General features: G+C 43.4%; 1 protein-coding gene across 10 annotated transcripts in view; it reads right to left on the bottom strand.

The window, feature by feature from the left end:
* Window positions 1-13284, bottom strand: part of GRIK1 (glutamate ionotropic receptor kainate type subunit 1) — a 437138-nt gene that overhangs the window by 64226 nt on the left and 359628 nt on the right. For 8 of the 10 annotated variants that reach the window (XM_073584576.1, XM_073584579.1, XM_073584572.1 and 5 more), the window contains one exon: window positions 812-930. The exons of the other annotated variants lie outside the window; for them this stretch is intronic. In XM_073584576.1, the coding sequence (XP_073440677.1) occupies window positions 812-930 (119 nt within the window). The remainder of the gene's footprint in view (window positions 1-811; window positions 931-13284) is intronic. 10 annotated transcript variants of the gene reach the window in all.

Raw genomic sequence — 13284 nt, 5'->3', positions numbered from 1 at the left:
TAAAAGTTTTGCTACGAATGTTTAGAGGGTATCATGAGGCAAAGACAAGGATGGATTGTAAGTAACTCTGAGAGAATCATGTATGGGTTCTTACCAGCCACCATTATTTCTACGAAGAAGAGGCAAACTCAACATTTTTCTATTTTGCTTATGAACAACTTAAAAACATAAGATCGCAACTTCTGAGGCTAGTACGGGTATCGGGATGCTACATCAGTAGTATCTCACTTTTTCTTAACCACCATTCATGAACTGGGCAAGACTTTCATAGTTGTCCATTGGTCCCATGAAAGTATTGATTGGTTAATCATCTCATGGTTGTCCATTTGGCGAATGGAAGTCTTGGAACTATGAGTCTGATGCTGTCTCTTAAGAAAAACGTTTCATGGCCCCAAGAATGTTTTAAAATATATTCAGGCAATATAGAAGACGAGGGCTGATTTTTAGAAAAGTTCGACGAGATTACACCAATGGTGGTCTTACTCTTACACCTAGACTGGATTAGGTCCATGGACTGCTCTTCATTTGATCAATATCTGATGTTTTTTAAGATCTTTTCTTTTTGCATGGTTAATTCGTAAATCAGGTTTTAGAAGATGCTCCCCAATTATGAGACATATGTGAAATAACATCATCTAGTAAAATCTAGCCATCTCTTTCCGATGACATCACATGGAAGCATGGTGTTCCACTAAGCTGGCATAAGGGTTTACAGTTTATTATGGAGGGGTACGGCAGTGGAGTTTACCAGCACAGAAGGCCCCAAGCAGACTGTGGGAGGTGTCTGACAATCAAGTTGTGACCTTAGTACCTTGTTGCATGAGAGCTCCAACTCCAAACCAGAAACTATTTAGCAAAGTAAAATTGTTTTCCACGACATCTGAGTCAGGGTTGCACGGGTGTGGGTTATACCACTCGTATGGGGTGAACCTGTGGTTTTTAACAGAGACAGTCTGTAAACATCGGATAAATGTAAAACATCAGCAAAACCTGCTAAAACAGCGTGAAAAATAGAGAAGGAGTTAAGACTTACTATATAAGGCATTCACAACATTTCTGTACATTGACAAGATTAGTGAAGAAGATTAATGTAACACTCTAGGCAGAACCGAGGAGATATTTTACGCCAAGGGGATGTGGCATGATGACATTGCGCCTTTGGTCTTCTTGGAAACCTTAGGTCATTCACTGCCACCACTTAGGCCATGAACCAAACGTAACATGGAATTTGCCTGGAGTGTTCGTATAATTTATGGAAAAGTTTTTTCTTGGTAAATCGAGACAATTCAAGATCTCACTTCAAGTTCCTCTGTCTATTGTCAAAGTAAAAATCAAAGTATAAAATGCAAGCCATATGGACAACATCTACATTGGCCAAGCTAAACCAGGAATTGGCTCTCAATCGACAGTAATCGATAGGACTGGAAAGTGACAACCATTTTAATTTTTATGGCACAGTCGTTTGTCACTTTCTGCCAGTTGTGTAGAGGAGGATGAAATGTAATCATGATTAACTTCATTACTAACAAGTTTTAATGAGTTGTGATAAGCCATCAAAAACTGGTGGATAATGCTTTCTTTACACCTAGAGTAGGATCCATCACATGATGGACAACGATGGCACCCAGGGTACACCTTTGACTTCTAGTAGGGACCATTGTTTTGAAGAAAGAACATCACACGATCTTGTGTAATCTACGATGGAGGAATCTTGAAGGAAAGTCTCCAACGTAGATGTTGATACAGAATGATGTCCAAAGAAATCCATATTGATTTCTCAATGTTTTGATATAAGAGCCAAGTAATCAAAGATTTGATAATTTTATGTATTTTAGCTGGAACCACCCAACATCCTAGTCCAAGTAACCAGTCTTTAGCTTATGCTGCCTTTCTCTTCTAAGAAGGAACAGAGACGCTAGCTTCACCTGCCATCTCCAAATCTCATGGACAGAATGAACCTAGGCAAAACTCTCTCAATATTGGCGAGCAGGACTGGAACCCAGATGAGCTATAACTGACCATGGAGTCATGCTGCAATAGTCTTCCGAAGTGAAGAAACATATGTATGATGGTTATGGAGCCCATGGAATAGAGACCTCAGCTCCTTCTGGCTCTATCTTCAAAAATGAACGCTCCTCTGAGAGGAGCCCTAAAGGGAGAAGAAGCAGGTATGAAGTTGCGCTTTGTGACTCGTGTAATGGAGATCCAAGTATCTACTGGCCCTATCTTTATGGATTAAAACTACCCCAGAATACATTTAATTAAGTTAAAAAAAAAGAAAATAGTTTCCAATGAATCACTGCAGAGCTTCCTCTCCACATAAGCAAGCAATATTAGAAAATAAGAGAGTGAATGACCGTCCGGTGAACCTATACCTTCTAGGTGGGTGAAAGAATTAGGGTATCCTCTAGTCATGAGCGAATGTGCTCGGGTAAGGTGTTAGCTGAGCATGGTCGCGTGCTAACCGAGTGTCTTCGGCGTGGTCGAAAAAATCTTTGAGTCCCCGTAGCTTTTCGACAGCCTCAACACATGCATGGATTTCCTAAGAAGCAGGCAATCCCTGCATGTGTTTCTGCTGTCGAACAACCGCAAGACATGCAGGTGCAAGGACTCAAACTTATTGTTCGAGCACGCTGAAGTCACTCAGTTAGCACACGAGCATGCTCGGATATCATCTTATCCCGACACATTCACTCATCACTAGTATCCTCATGGCCTTGAAAGGTGGTAATGTGGTCACATCTGAAGCCTTATTATGGGGTTTTTACGGTAGTCAAGTTACCGTCCGTTATACGTCGGTTCATAGAGCCAGGTCGCTTATTACGGCATTTAAGCAAGCATCTCCATTAAACCGATAGCGTCAGGCTTACATATATTGATTAGGAAGTGATCTATGGCTTTACACAGCATGATAAGTCCAGACACTAACATATTCCTGTCTCGAGTACGCCGGCAACTTGTTTTCACGTGGGAGTAATGCTTTTCTGCTGAAAGGTTTTTCAGGACATCTCGAACGGATAGGCTGACGCATAATCAAAACCTGCAATCTGATAATGACTTAAAATCCTTTCGTCATTCGGAAATCACTGCTTACTTAGGAAACAAACTGCACGGGTAACACTACTTAGGAGGTAATCAGTATCTGATATTTGCTTTCACAGGAGGCAACGGCTGCCAGATTACCTTCGACGTGTATTATGAATCGGGACAGCTACACTGAAGTAGCCTAATATGCACTTACGGGAAAAGCTAGGTAATTTACGTCTGTCTAAAATAAAAAGAGGAAAAGGTGATAGAAAGAAGTCATTTCTAAGATAAAGGAGCTCTGTGGAGCTGCTTTTACATAATGTCTGTGACAGGTTTCCTTACTATACAGAACCAAAGGTGAACCTACTCTTTATTACGTAGATCCAAAGCCAATTTATAGGAGGGCAAAGGGGTAATTTCTTCGAGGCCCCTGCTACATACAGCTTCAAGACTTTGGAGCTTGAAAAAAGTGAACGTTCAACAGTATAATCTGCTAGTAGAGGTGATTGTGCAGCTTTTACATTTATTTATTACTAAGGGTCATAGCTCTATTTTCCTTATAAGAGTTTCCGGTTCTTTAGTCTCAGTTTGAACTGCAAAGTAGAGAACATCCAACAGTTGAGCATTCAGAGGGCGAAAAACATACGTGTTGGAAAAAAGAGGGGAGCAAAAAAAGATGGACTGTAGGAAACATAGATTATGTGTGCGGAGGCAGTGGGAGATTAGGTCAGAGATATGTAGAACGGAAATGTAATGGACTACACTCCCTGACAGAAGTTATGTCGCTTATCCATGTTATGTAAATAAAAGCTTATAACTTGACGTTAAATTCATCCATTGGTTGTATAAATTATTTGAGAGCTGAAATCCTCCAAAACGTGGTTTAGGTTAAGAAAATAAATTGCCATCAATGCAGAAATATTGATCATTTAATGGACACAGAATGGTCAGATTTTGGCAAGACAAAAGTTTTGTCACCTGGTCATATAATGCACCCAATCCTAGTTTACATCCTCCACTGTGCTCAGTAAATGATCGGTTAATTAGAGGGTGTGTATAAAAAGAAACCCAGCACCCCAGACCTTCACTTGAGCTGCAACTTGAACTCTGACAACATGCCAAAAATCCACCCTGCGACCAAAACCTGGATTATCAAGAGGCTGAAGACCAGATCCACTGCAGAGGTGGCTGGCACCTTTAATGTGTCTCAGCGTCAAGTACAAAGAATTAAAAAAAGATTCGAAGAGAGTGGAGATGTGTTTGACAAGCCCAGGTCCGGCAGACCCCGCAAGACAACTGCTCAGGAGGAACGTTTGTTAGAAAATCCAACGCAAGCCCCTCTTCCACTGCAGCAGAGCTCCAACAGTCCCGGTCACCTCAAGTCCCTGTGTCAACTAGAACAGTTTGTAGGATTCTGTCTCGAAATGGCCTCCATGGTCGAATCAGTGCCCAGAAGCCAGCACTAAACAAAAGGCAAATGAAAAACCGTGTGGCATTTGCAAAGTCCCACAGCCTGCTAAACAGATGGACGCTGGAAAAGTGGCAGAAGGTGGATTTCTCTGATGAATCTTCAGTAGAATTACACCACAGCCACCGCAAATACTGCAGGAGACCTACTGGAGCTCGTATAGATCCAAACTACACCCAGAAAACAGTTAAATTTGGTGGTGGAAAGATCATGGTCTGGGGTTACATTCATTATAGGGGTGTGCGAAACATTTGCAAGGTGGAAGGCAATATCAATAGCCTAAAATATCATTAAGTATTAGCTACCTCTTATACTCTTATATTCCAAATCATAAAAGGGGTCAAATTCTGCAGCAGGATGGTGCTCTATCTCATACATCCATCTCTACAACAAAGTTCCTCCAGGCAAAAAATATCAAGGTGCTCAAGGAGTGGCCAGCCCAGTCACCAGACATGAACATCATTGAGCATGTTTGGGGTAGGATGAAAGAGGAAGCTTGGAAGACAAAACCAAAGAATCTAGATGAACTCTGGGAGGCATGTAAGACTGCATTCTTTGCTATTCCTGATGACTTCATTAACCCCTTACCTACAATTGACGTAATATTCCGTCCATGTGACCATGGACCTAATTACCATGGACGGAATATTACGTCATCGCGATCAGCGGCGCCCACGTGGTGAGCGCCGCTGATCGCGGCCGAGTGTCAGCTAATTATCATAGCTGACACCCGGCACAATGTGTCAGGGGCGGTCACGGACCGCCCCCGACACGTTAACCCCTTGCACACCGCGATCAAACACGTTCGCGGTGTAACGGGGGTTAAAGGGAAGCATCGGCAGGGATGGGGCTCCCTCCGTGCTTCCCTGAGCCCCCCACGGCAGCGCAATGTGCAGCGCTGCTGCGGGGGACTCCTTTCCTGCAGGTCCCCGGATCCAATATGGCGACGGGGACCTCCGGGGGCCTGCAGGAAGCTGGCTTCCTCAGTGCCTGCAAAGCGCAGGCATGAGGAAGCCTGTGCAGTGCCTGTGACAGATCGCTGATCTGTCACAGTGATCTGTGATGTGACAGATCAGCGATCTGTCACAGGACAGTGATGTCCCCCATGGGACATTGTAATAAAGTAAAAAAAAAAAAATAAAAAAAAAGTGTAAAAATAATTTAAAAAAAATCGCCAATTAAAAAAAAAAAAAAAAATATTCCCCAATAAATTCATTTTTTGGAAATAAAAAAAAAAAAAAACCCAATAAAAGTGCACATATTTGGTATCGCCGCGTCCGTAACGACCCGCCCTATAAAACTGTCCCAATAGTTAACCCCTTAAGCGAACCCCTTAAAAAATAAAAATAAAAAACGAAGCAAAAAATAATGATTTATTATCATAAGGCCGAACAAAAAGTGCAATAACGCGCGATCAAAAAGACGCATATAAATATCCATGGTACCGGTGAAAACGTCATCTTGTCCCGCAAAAAATGAGCCACCATACAGCATCATCAGCGAAAAAATAAAAAAGTTATAGCTCGCAGAATAAAGTGATGCAAAAATAATTATTTTTTATATAAAATTGTTTTCATTGCATAAAAGCGCCAAAACATAAAAAAACGACCTAAATGAGGTATCGCTGTAACCGTACTGACCCGAAGAATAAAACCGCCTTATAAATTTTACCCCACCCGGAACGGCGTAAACGCACCACCCAAAAGAAATTCATGAAACGCTGGTTTTTGCAAATTCTGCGTCCCAAAAAACGAAATAAAAAGCGATCAAAAAATGTCACATGCCCGAACATGATACCAATAAAAGCGTCAACTCGTCCCGCAAAAAATAAGACCTCACATGACTCGGTGGGTCAAAATATGGAAAAATTATAGCTCTCAATATGTGGTGATGCAAAAACTATTTTTACAATAAAAAGCTTCTTTTAGCGTGCGACAGCTGTCAAACATAAAAACCGCCATAAATAGTAAATCAAACCCCCCGTTATCACCCCCTTAGTTAGGGAAAAATAATAAAATTTAAAAAATGTATTTATTTCCATTTTCCCATTCGGGTTAGGGCTAGGGTTAGGGCTAGGGCTAGGGTTAGGGCTAGGGTTAGTGTTAGGGCTAGGGTTAGGGCTAGGGCTAGAATTGGGGGTTTCCACTATCTGCGCACATCAGGTGCTCTCCAAACGCAACATGGCATCTGATCTCAATTCCAGCCAATTCTGCGTTGAAAAAGTCAAATGGTGCTCCTTCCCTTCCAAGCCCTGCCATGCACCCAAACAGTGTTTTACCCCCTCATATGGGGTATCAGCCTAATCAGGACAATTTGCAAAACAACTTTTGGGGTCCTATTTCTCCTGTTGCCCTTAGGAAAATAAAAATTTTGGGGCAAAAATATCATTTTTGTGGAAAAAAATTTTGTTATTTTCACGCCTGGGCGTTATAAACTTCTGTGAAGCACTTGGGGGTTCAAAGTTCTCACCACACATCTAGATAAGTTCCTTTGGGGGGTCTAGTTTCCAAAATGGGGTCATTTGTGGGGGGTTTCCACTGTTTTGGTACATCAGGGGCTTTCCAAACGCGACATGGTGTCTGATCTCAATACCAGCCAAAAAAGTCAAATGGCGCTGCTTGCCTTCCGAGCTCTGCCATGTGCCCAAATAGTCATTTACACCCACATATGGGGTATCAGTGTACTCAGGACAAATTGCACAATAACTTTTAGGGTCCTGTTACCCTTGGGAAAATAAAAATTGGGGGTGAAAAGATCATTTTGTGGAAAAAATATGATTTTTTAATTGTACCGCTGTGCATTATAAACTTCTGTGAAGCCCTTGTGGGTTCAAAGTTCTCACCACATATCTAGATAAGTTCCTTAGGGGGTCTAGTTTCAAAAATGGGGTCACTTGTGGGGGGTTTCCACTGTTTAGGTACATCAAGGGCTCTCCAAACGCGACATGGCGTCCGATCAGAATTCCAGCCAATTTTGCATTGAAAAAGTCAAACGGCGCTCCTTCCCTTCTGAGCTCTGCCATGCGCCGAAACAGTGGTTCCCCCCCACATATCAGGTATCAGCGTGCTCAGGACAAATTGCACAATAATTTTTGCAGTCCAATTTATCCTGTTACACTTGGTAAAATAAAAAAAATTGAACCTGAAGTAATTTTTTTTGTGAAAAAAAGTTAAATGTTAATTTTTTTTAAATATTCAAAAAATTCCTGTGACGCACCTGAAGGGTTAATAAACTCCTTGAATGTGGTTTTAAGCACCTTAAGGGGTGCAGTTTTTAGAATGGTGTCACTTTTGGGTATTTTCTATCATATAGACCCCTCAAAGTGGCTTCAAATGTGATGTGGTCCGTAAAAATAAAATGGTGTTGCAAAAATGAGAGATCGCTGGTCAACTTTTAACCCTTATATCTTGCTAACAAATAAAAATTTTGGTTCCAAAATTGTGCTGATGTAAAGTAAACATGTGGCAAATGTTACTTATTAACTTTTTTGTGTGCCATATCTCTGTGATTTAAGGGCATAAAAATTCAAAGTTGGAAAACTGCGGAATTTTCAAAATTTTCGCCAAATTTCCGTTTTTCTCATAAATAAACGCAAGTTATATGAATGAAATTTTACCACTAACATGAAGTACAATGTGTCACGAGAAAACAATGTCAGAATCACCGGGATCCACGTAAGCGTTTCAGAGTTATGATCTCATAAAGGGACAGTGGTCAGAATTGTAAAAATTGGCCCGGTAGTTAACGTGCAAACCACCCTTGGTAGTGAAGGGGTTAATAAATTGTATGAATCATTGTTTAACCACATGGATGCAGTCCTTCAAGCTCATGGAAGTCACACAAAATATTAAATATGACTAATAGCACCACAATTTCATACACCAATGTTATGCAACATATATTTGTATTTTAAGTTAATTATTTGTTTGAATCTCACATTACTTTCTGTGGCCGACAAAACTCTTGTCTTGCCAAAATCTGACCATTCTGTGTCCATTAAATGATCAATACTTCTGCATTGATGCCAATTTATTTTCTTAACCTAAACCACATTTCGGAGGGTTTCAGCTTTCTAAAGAATAAATGTATACAACCAATGGATGAATTTAACGTCAGGTTATAAGCTTTTATTTACATAACGTGGATAAGCGGCATAATCTCTGCACTCTCTGACAGAACTTAAGTCAGAGATGTATGGAGGGGACAGATAATAAAGCTGAGATTAGGTCAAAGATGTATGGAGAGGATAAGTAATAGGCCTGAGATTGGGTCAGCGATTTATGGAATGGACAGGTTATTGGTTTAAGATTATGTCAGAAATGTATGGAAGGGACAGGTAATAAACCTGAGATTAGGTCAGAGTTGTATGGCAAGGGCAGGTTATGGACTGGAGATTTGGTCACAGCTGTATGGAGAGGGCAGGTTATGGACTGGAGATCTGGTCAGAGTTGTATGGAGAGGGCAGGTTATGGACTGGAGATTTGGTCAGAGCTGTATGGAGAGGGCAGGTTATGGACTGGAGATTTGGTCAGAGCTGTATGGAGAGGGCAGGTTATGGACTGGAGATCTGGTCAGAGTTGTATGGAGAGGGCAGGTTATGGACTGGAGATTTGGTCAGAGCTGTGTGGAGAGGGCAGGTTATGGACTGGAGATTTGGTCAGAGCTGTATGGAGAGGGCAGGTTATGGACTGGAGATTTGGTCAGAGTTGTATGGCGAGGGCAGGTTATGGACTTGAGATTTGGTCAGAGTTGTATGGAGAGGGCAGGTTATGGACTGGAGATCTGGTCAGAGTTGTATAGAGAGGGCAGGTTATGGACTGGAGATTTGATCAGAGCTGTATGGAGAGGGCAGGTTATGGACTGGAGATTTGGTCAGAGCAGTATGGAGAGGGCAGGTTATGGACTGGAGATTTGGTCAGAGTTGTATGGCGAGGGCAGGTTATGGACTTGAGATTTGGTCAGAGTTGTATGGCGAGGGCAGGTTATGGACTTGAGATTTGGTCAGAGTTGTATGGAGAGGGCAGGTTATGGACTGGAGATCTGGTCAGAGTTGTATAGAGAGGGCAGGTTATGGACTGGAGATTTGATCAGAGCTGTATGGAGAGGGCAGGTTATGGACTGGAGATTTGGTCAGAGCAGTATGGAGAGGGCAGGTTATGGACTGGAGATTTGGTCAGAGTTGTATGGCGAGGGCAGGTTATGGACTGGAGATTTGGTCAGAGTTGTATGGAGAGGGCAGGTTATGGACTGGAGATTTGGTCAGAGTTGTATGGCGAGGGCAGGTTATGGACTGGAGATTTGGTCACAGCTGTATGGAGAGGGCAGGTTATGGACTGGAGATTTGGTCACAGCTGTATGGAGAGGGCAGGTTATGGACTGGAGATTTGGTTAGAGCTGTATGGAGAGGGCAGGTTATGGACTGGAGATTTGGTCAGAGTTGTATGGTGAGGGCTGCACATCGTAAATGGCTGCACATCCAGTTGGAAGAATGTCTCAAGTGGGGTACCACAGGGCTCTGTCCTGGGCCCTGTATTGTTCAACATCTTTATCAACGATTTAGATGAAGGAATTGAGGGTAAACTGATTAAATTTGCTGATGACACAAAGCTAGGAGGGATAGCTAATACTAGAGAAGAGAGAGAGAGGATTCAAAAAGATTTAAATAAACTGGAGAAGTGGGCAGTAACTAACAGAATGGTTTTTAACAGGGAGAAATGCAAAGTACTACATCTGGGCAATAAAAATTAAAAAAGCATATATAGAATGGGAGGAATAGGCCTAAGTGACAGCACATGTGAAAAAGACTTGGGTATACTAATAGATCACAGACTGAATATGAGTCAACAGTGTGATGCAGCAGCAAAAAAGGCAAATGCAGTTCTAGGATGTATTAACAGAAGCATACAGTCTAGATCACGTGAAGTCATTATTTCCCTCTACTCCTCTTTGGTCAGACCTCATCTGGAATATTGTGTCCAGTTTTGGGCACCACATTTTAAAAAAGACATCAACAAACTGGAGCAAGTTCAGAAAAGAGCGACCAGAATGGTGACCGGTCTGCAAACCCTGTCTTATGAGGAAAGGTTGCAGGATTTGGGAATGTTTAGTTTGCAAAAGAGAAGACTGAGAGGAGACTTAATTGCTGTCTACAAATATCTAAAGGGCTGTCACATTGTAGAAGGATCAACTTTATTCTCATTTGCACAAGGAAAGACTAGAAGCAATGGGATGAAACCGAATGGGAGGAGACAGATTAGATATTAGAAAAAACTTTTTGACAGTTAGAGTGATCAATGAGTGGAACAGGCTGCCACGAGAAGTGGTGAGTTCTCCTTCAATGGAAGTCTTCAAACAGAGGCTGGACAGACATCTGACTGGGATGATTTAGCGAATCCTGCTTTGAGCAGGGGGTTGGACCAGATGGCCCAGGAGGTCCCTTCCAACTCTACGATTCTATGATTCTATGATTCTAGGGCAGGTTATGGACTTGAGATTTGGTCAGAGTTATATGGAGAGGGCAGGTTATGGACTGGAGATCTGGTCAGAGTTGTATGGAGAGGGCAGGTTATGGACTGGAGATTTGATCAGAGCTGTATGGAGAGGGCAGGTTATGGACTGGAGATTTGGTCAGAGTTGTATGACGAGGGCAGGTTATGGACTTGAGATTTGGTCAGAGCTGTATGGCGAGGGCAGGTTAAGGACTGGAGATTTGGTCAGAGTTGTATGGAGAGGGCAGGTTATGGACTGGAGATTTGGTCACAGCTGTATGGAGAGGGCAGGTTATGGACTGGAGATTTGGTCAGAGCTGTATGGAGAGGGCAGGTTATGGACTGGAGATTTGGTCACAGCTGTATGGAGAGGGCAGGTTATGGACTGGAGATTTGGTCACAGCTGTATGGAGAGGGCAGGTTATGGACTGGAGATTTGGTCACAGCTGTATGGTGAGGGCAGGTTATGGACTGGAGATCTGGTCAGAGCTGTATGGAAAGGGCAGGTTATGGACTGGAGATTTGGTCAGAGCTGTATGGTGAGGGCAGGTTATGGACTGGAGATTTGGTCAGAGCTGTATGGAGAGGGCAGGTTATGGACTTGAGATCTGGTCAGAGTTGTATGGCGAGGGCAGTTTATGGACTGGAGATTTGATCAGTGCTGTATGGAGAGGGCAGGTTATGGACTGGAGATTTGGTCAGAGCTGTATGGAGAGGGCAGGTTATGGACTGGAGATTTGGTCAGAGTTGTATGGTGAGGGCAGGTTATGGACTGGAGATTTGGTCAGAGTTGTATGGAGAGGGCAGGTTATGGACTGGAGATTTGGTCACAGCTGTATGGAGAGGGCAGGTTATGGACTGGAGATTTGGTCAGAGTTGTATGGTGAGGGCAGGTTATGGACTTGAGATTTGGTCAGAGTTGTATGGAGAGGGCAGGTTATGGACTGGAGATCTGGTCAGAGTTGTATGGAGAGGGCAGGTTATGGACTGGAGATTTGGTCAGTGCTGTATGGAGAGGGCAGGTTATGGACTGGAGATTTGATCAGAGCTGTATGGAGAGGGCAGGTTATGGACTGGAGATTTGGTCAGAGCTGTATGGAGAGGGCAGGTTATGGACTGGAGATTTGGTCACAGCTGTATGGAGAGGGCAGGTTATGGACTGGAGATTTGGTCACAGCTGTATGGAGAGGGCAGGTTATGGACTGGAGATCTGGTCAGAGTTGTATGGAGAGGGCAGGTTATGGACTGGAGATTTGGTCAGAGCTGTATGGTGAGGGCAGGTTATGGACTTGAGATTTGGTCAGAGTTGTATGGAGAGGGCAGGTTATGGACTGGAGATTTGGTCAGAGCTGTATAGAGAGGGCAGGTTATGGACTGGAGATTTGGTCAGAGCTGTATGGAGAGGGCAGGTTATGGACTGGAGATTTGATCAGAGCTGTATGGAGAGGGCAGGTTATGGACTGGAGATTTGGTCACAGCTGTATGGAGAGGGCAGGTTATGGACTGGAGATTTGGTCACAGCTGTATGGAGAGGGCAGGTTATGGACTGGAGATCTGGTCAGAGTTGTATGGAGAGGGCAGGCTATGGACTGGAGATCTGGTCAGAGTTGTATGGAGAGGGCAGGTTATGGACTGGAGATTTGGTCAGAGCTGTATGGTGAGGGCAGGTTATGGACTTGTGATTTGGTCAGAGTTGTATGGAGAGGGCAGGTTATGGACTGGAGATTTGGTCAGAGCTGTATGGAGAGGACAGGTTATGGACTGGAGATTTGGTCAGAGCTGTATGGAGAGGGCAGGTTATGGACTGGAGATTTGGTCAGAGCTGTATGGAGAGGACAGGTTATGGACTGGAGATTTGGTTAGAGCTGTATGGAGAGGGTAGGTTATGGACTGGAGATCTGGTCAGAGTTGAATGGCGAGGGCAGGTTATGGACTGGAGATTTGGTCACAGCTGTATGGAGAGGGCAGGTTATGGACTGGAGATTTGGTCACAGCTGTATGGAGAGGGCAGGTTATGGACTGGAGATCTGGTCAGAGTTGTATGGAGAGGGCAGGTTATGGACTGGAGATTTGGTCAGAGCTGTATGGCGAGGGCAGGTTATGGACTTGAGATTTGGTCAGAGTTGTATGGAGAGGGCAGGTTATGGACTGGAGATTTGGTCACAGCTGTATGGAGAGGGCAGGTTATGGACTGGAGATTTGGTTAGAGCTGTATGGAGAGGGCAGGTTATGGACTGGAGATTTGGTCAGAGTTGTATGGTGAGGGCTGCACATCGTAAATGGCTGCACATCCAGTTGGAA

Source organism: Dendrobates tinctorius, unplaced genomic scaffold (assembly GCF_039654945.1).
Source record: "Dendrobates tinctorius isolate UK_male_01 unplaced genomic scaffold, ASM3965494v1 ptg000084l, whole genome shotgun sequence".
NCBI lineage: Eukaryota > Metazoa > Chordata > Amphibia > Anura > Dendrobatidae > Dendrobates > Dendrobates tinctorius.
The sequence above is the reverse complement of the archived record's forward strand: the minus strand, read 5'-3'. Positions and strand labels throughout refer to the sequence as shown.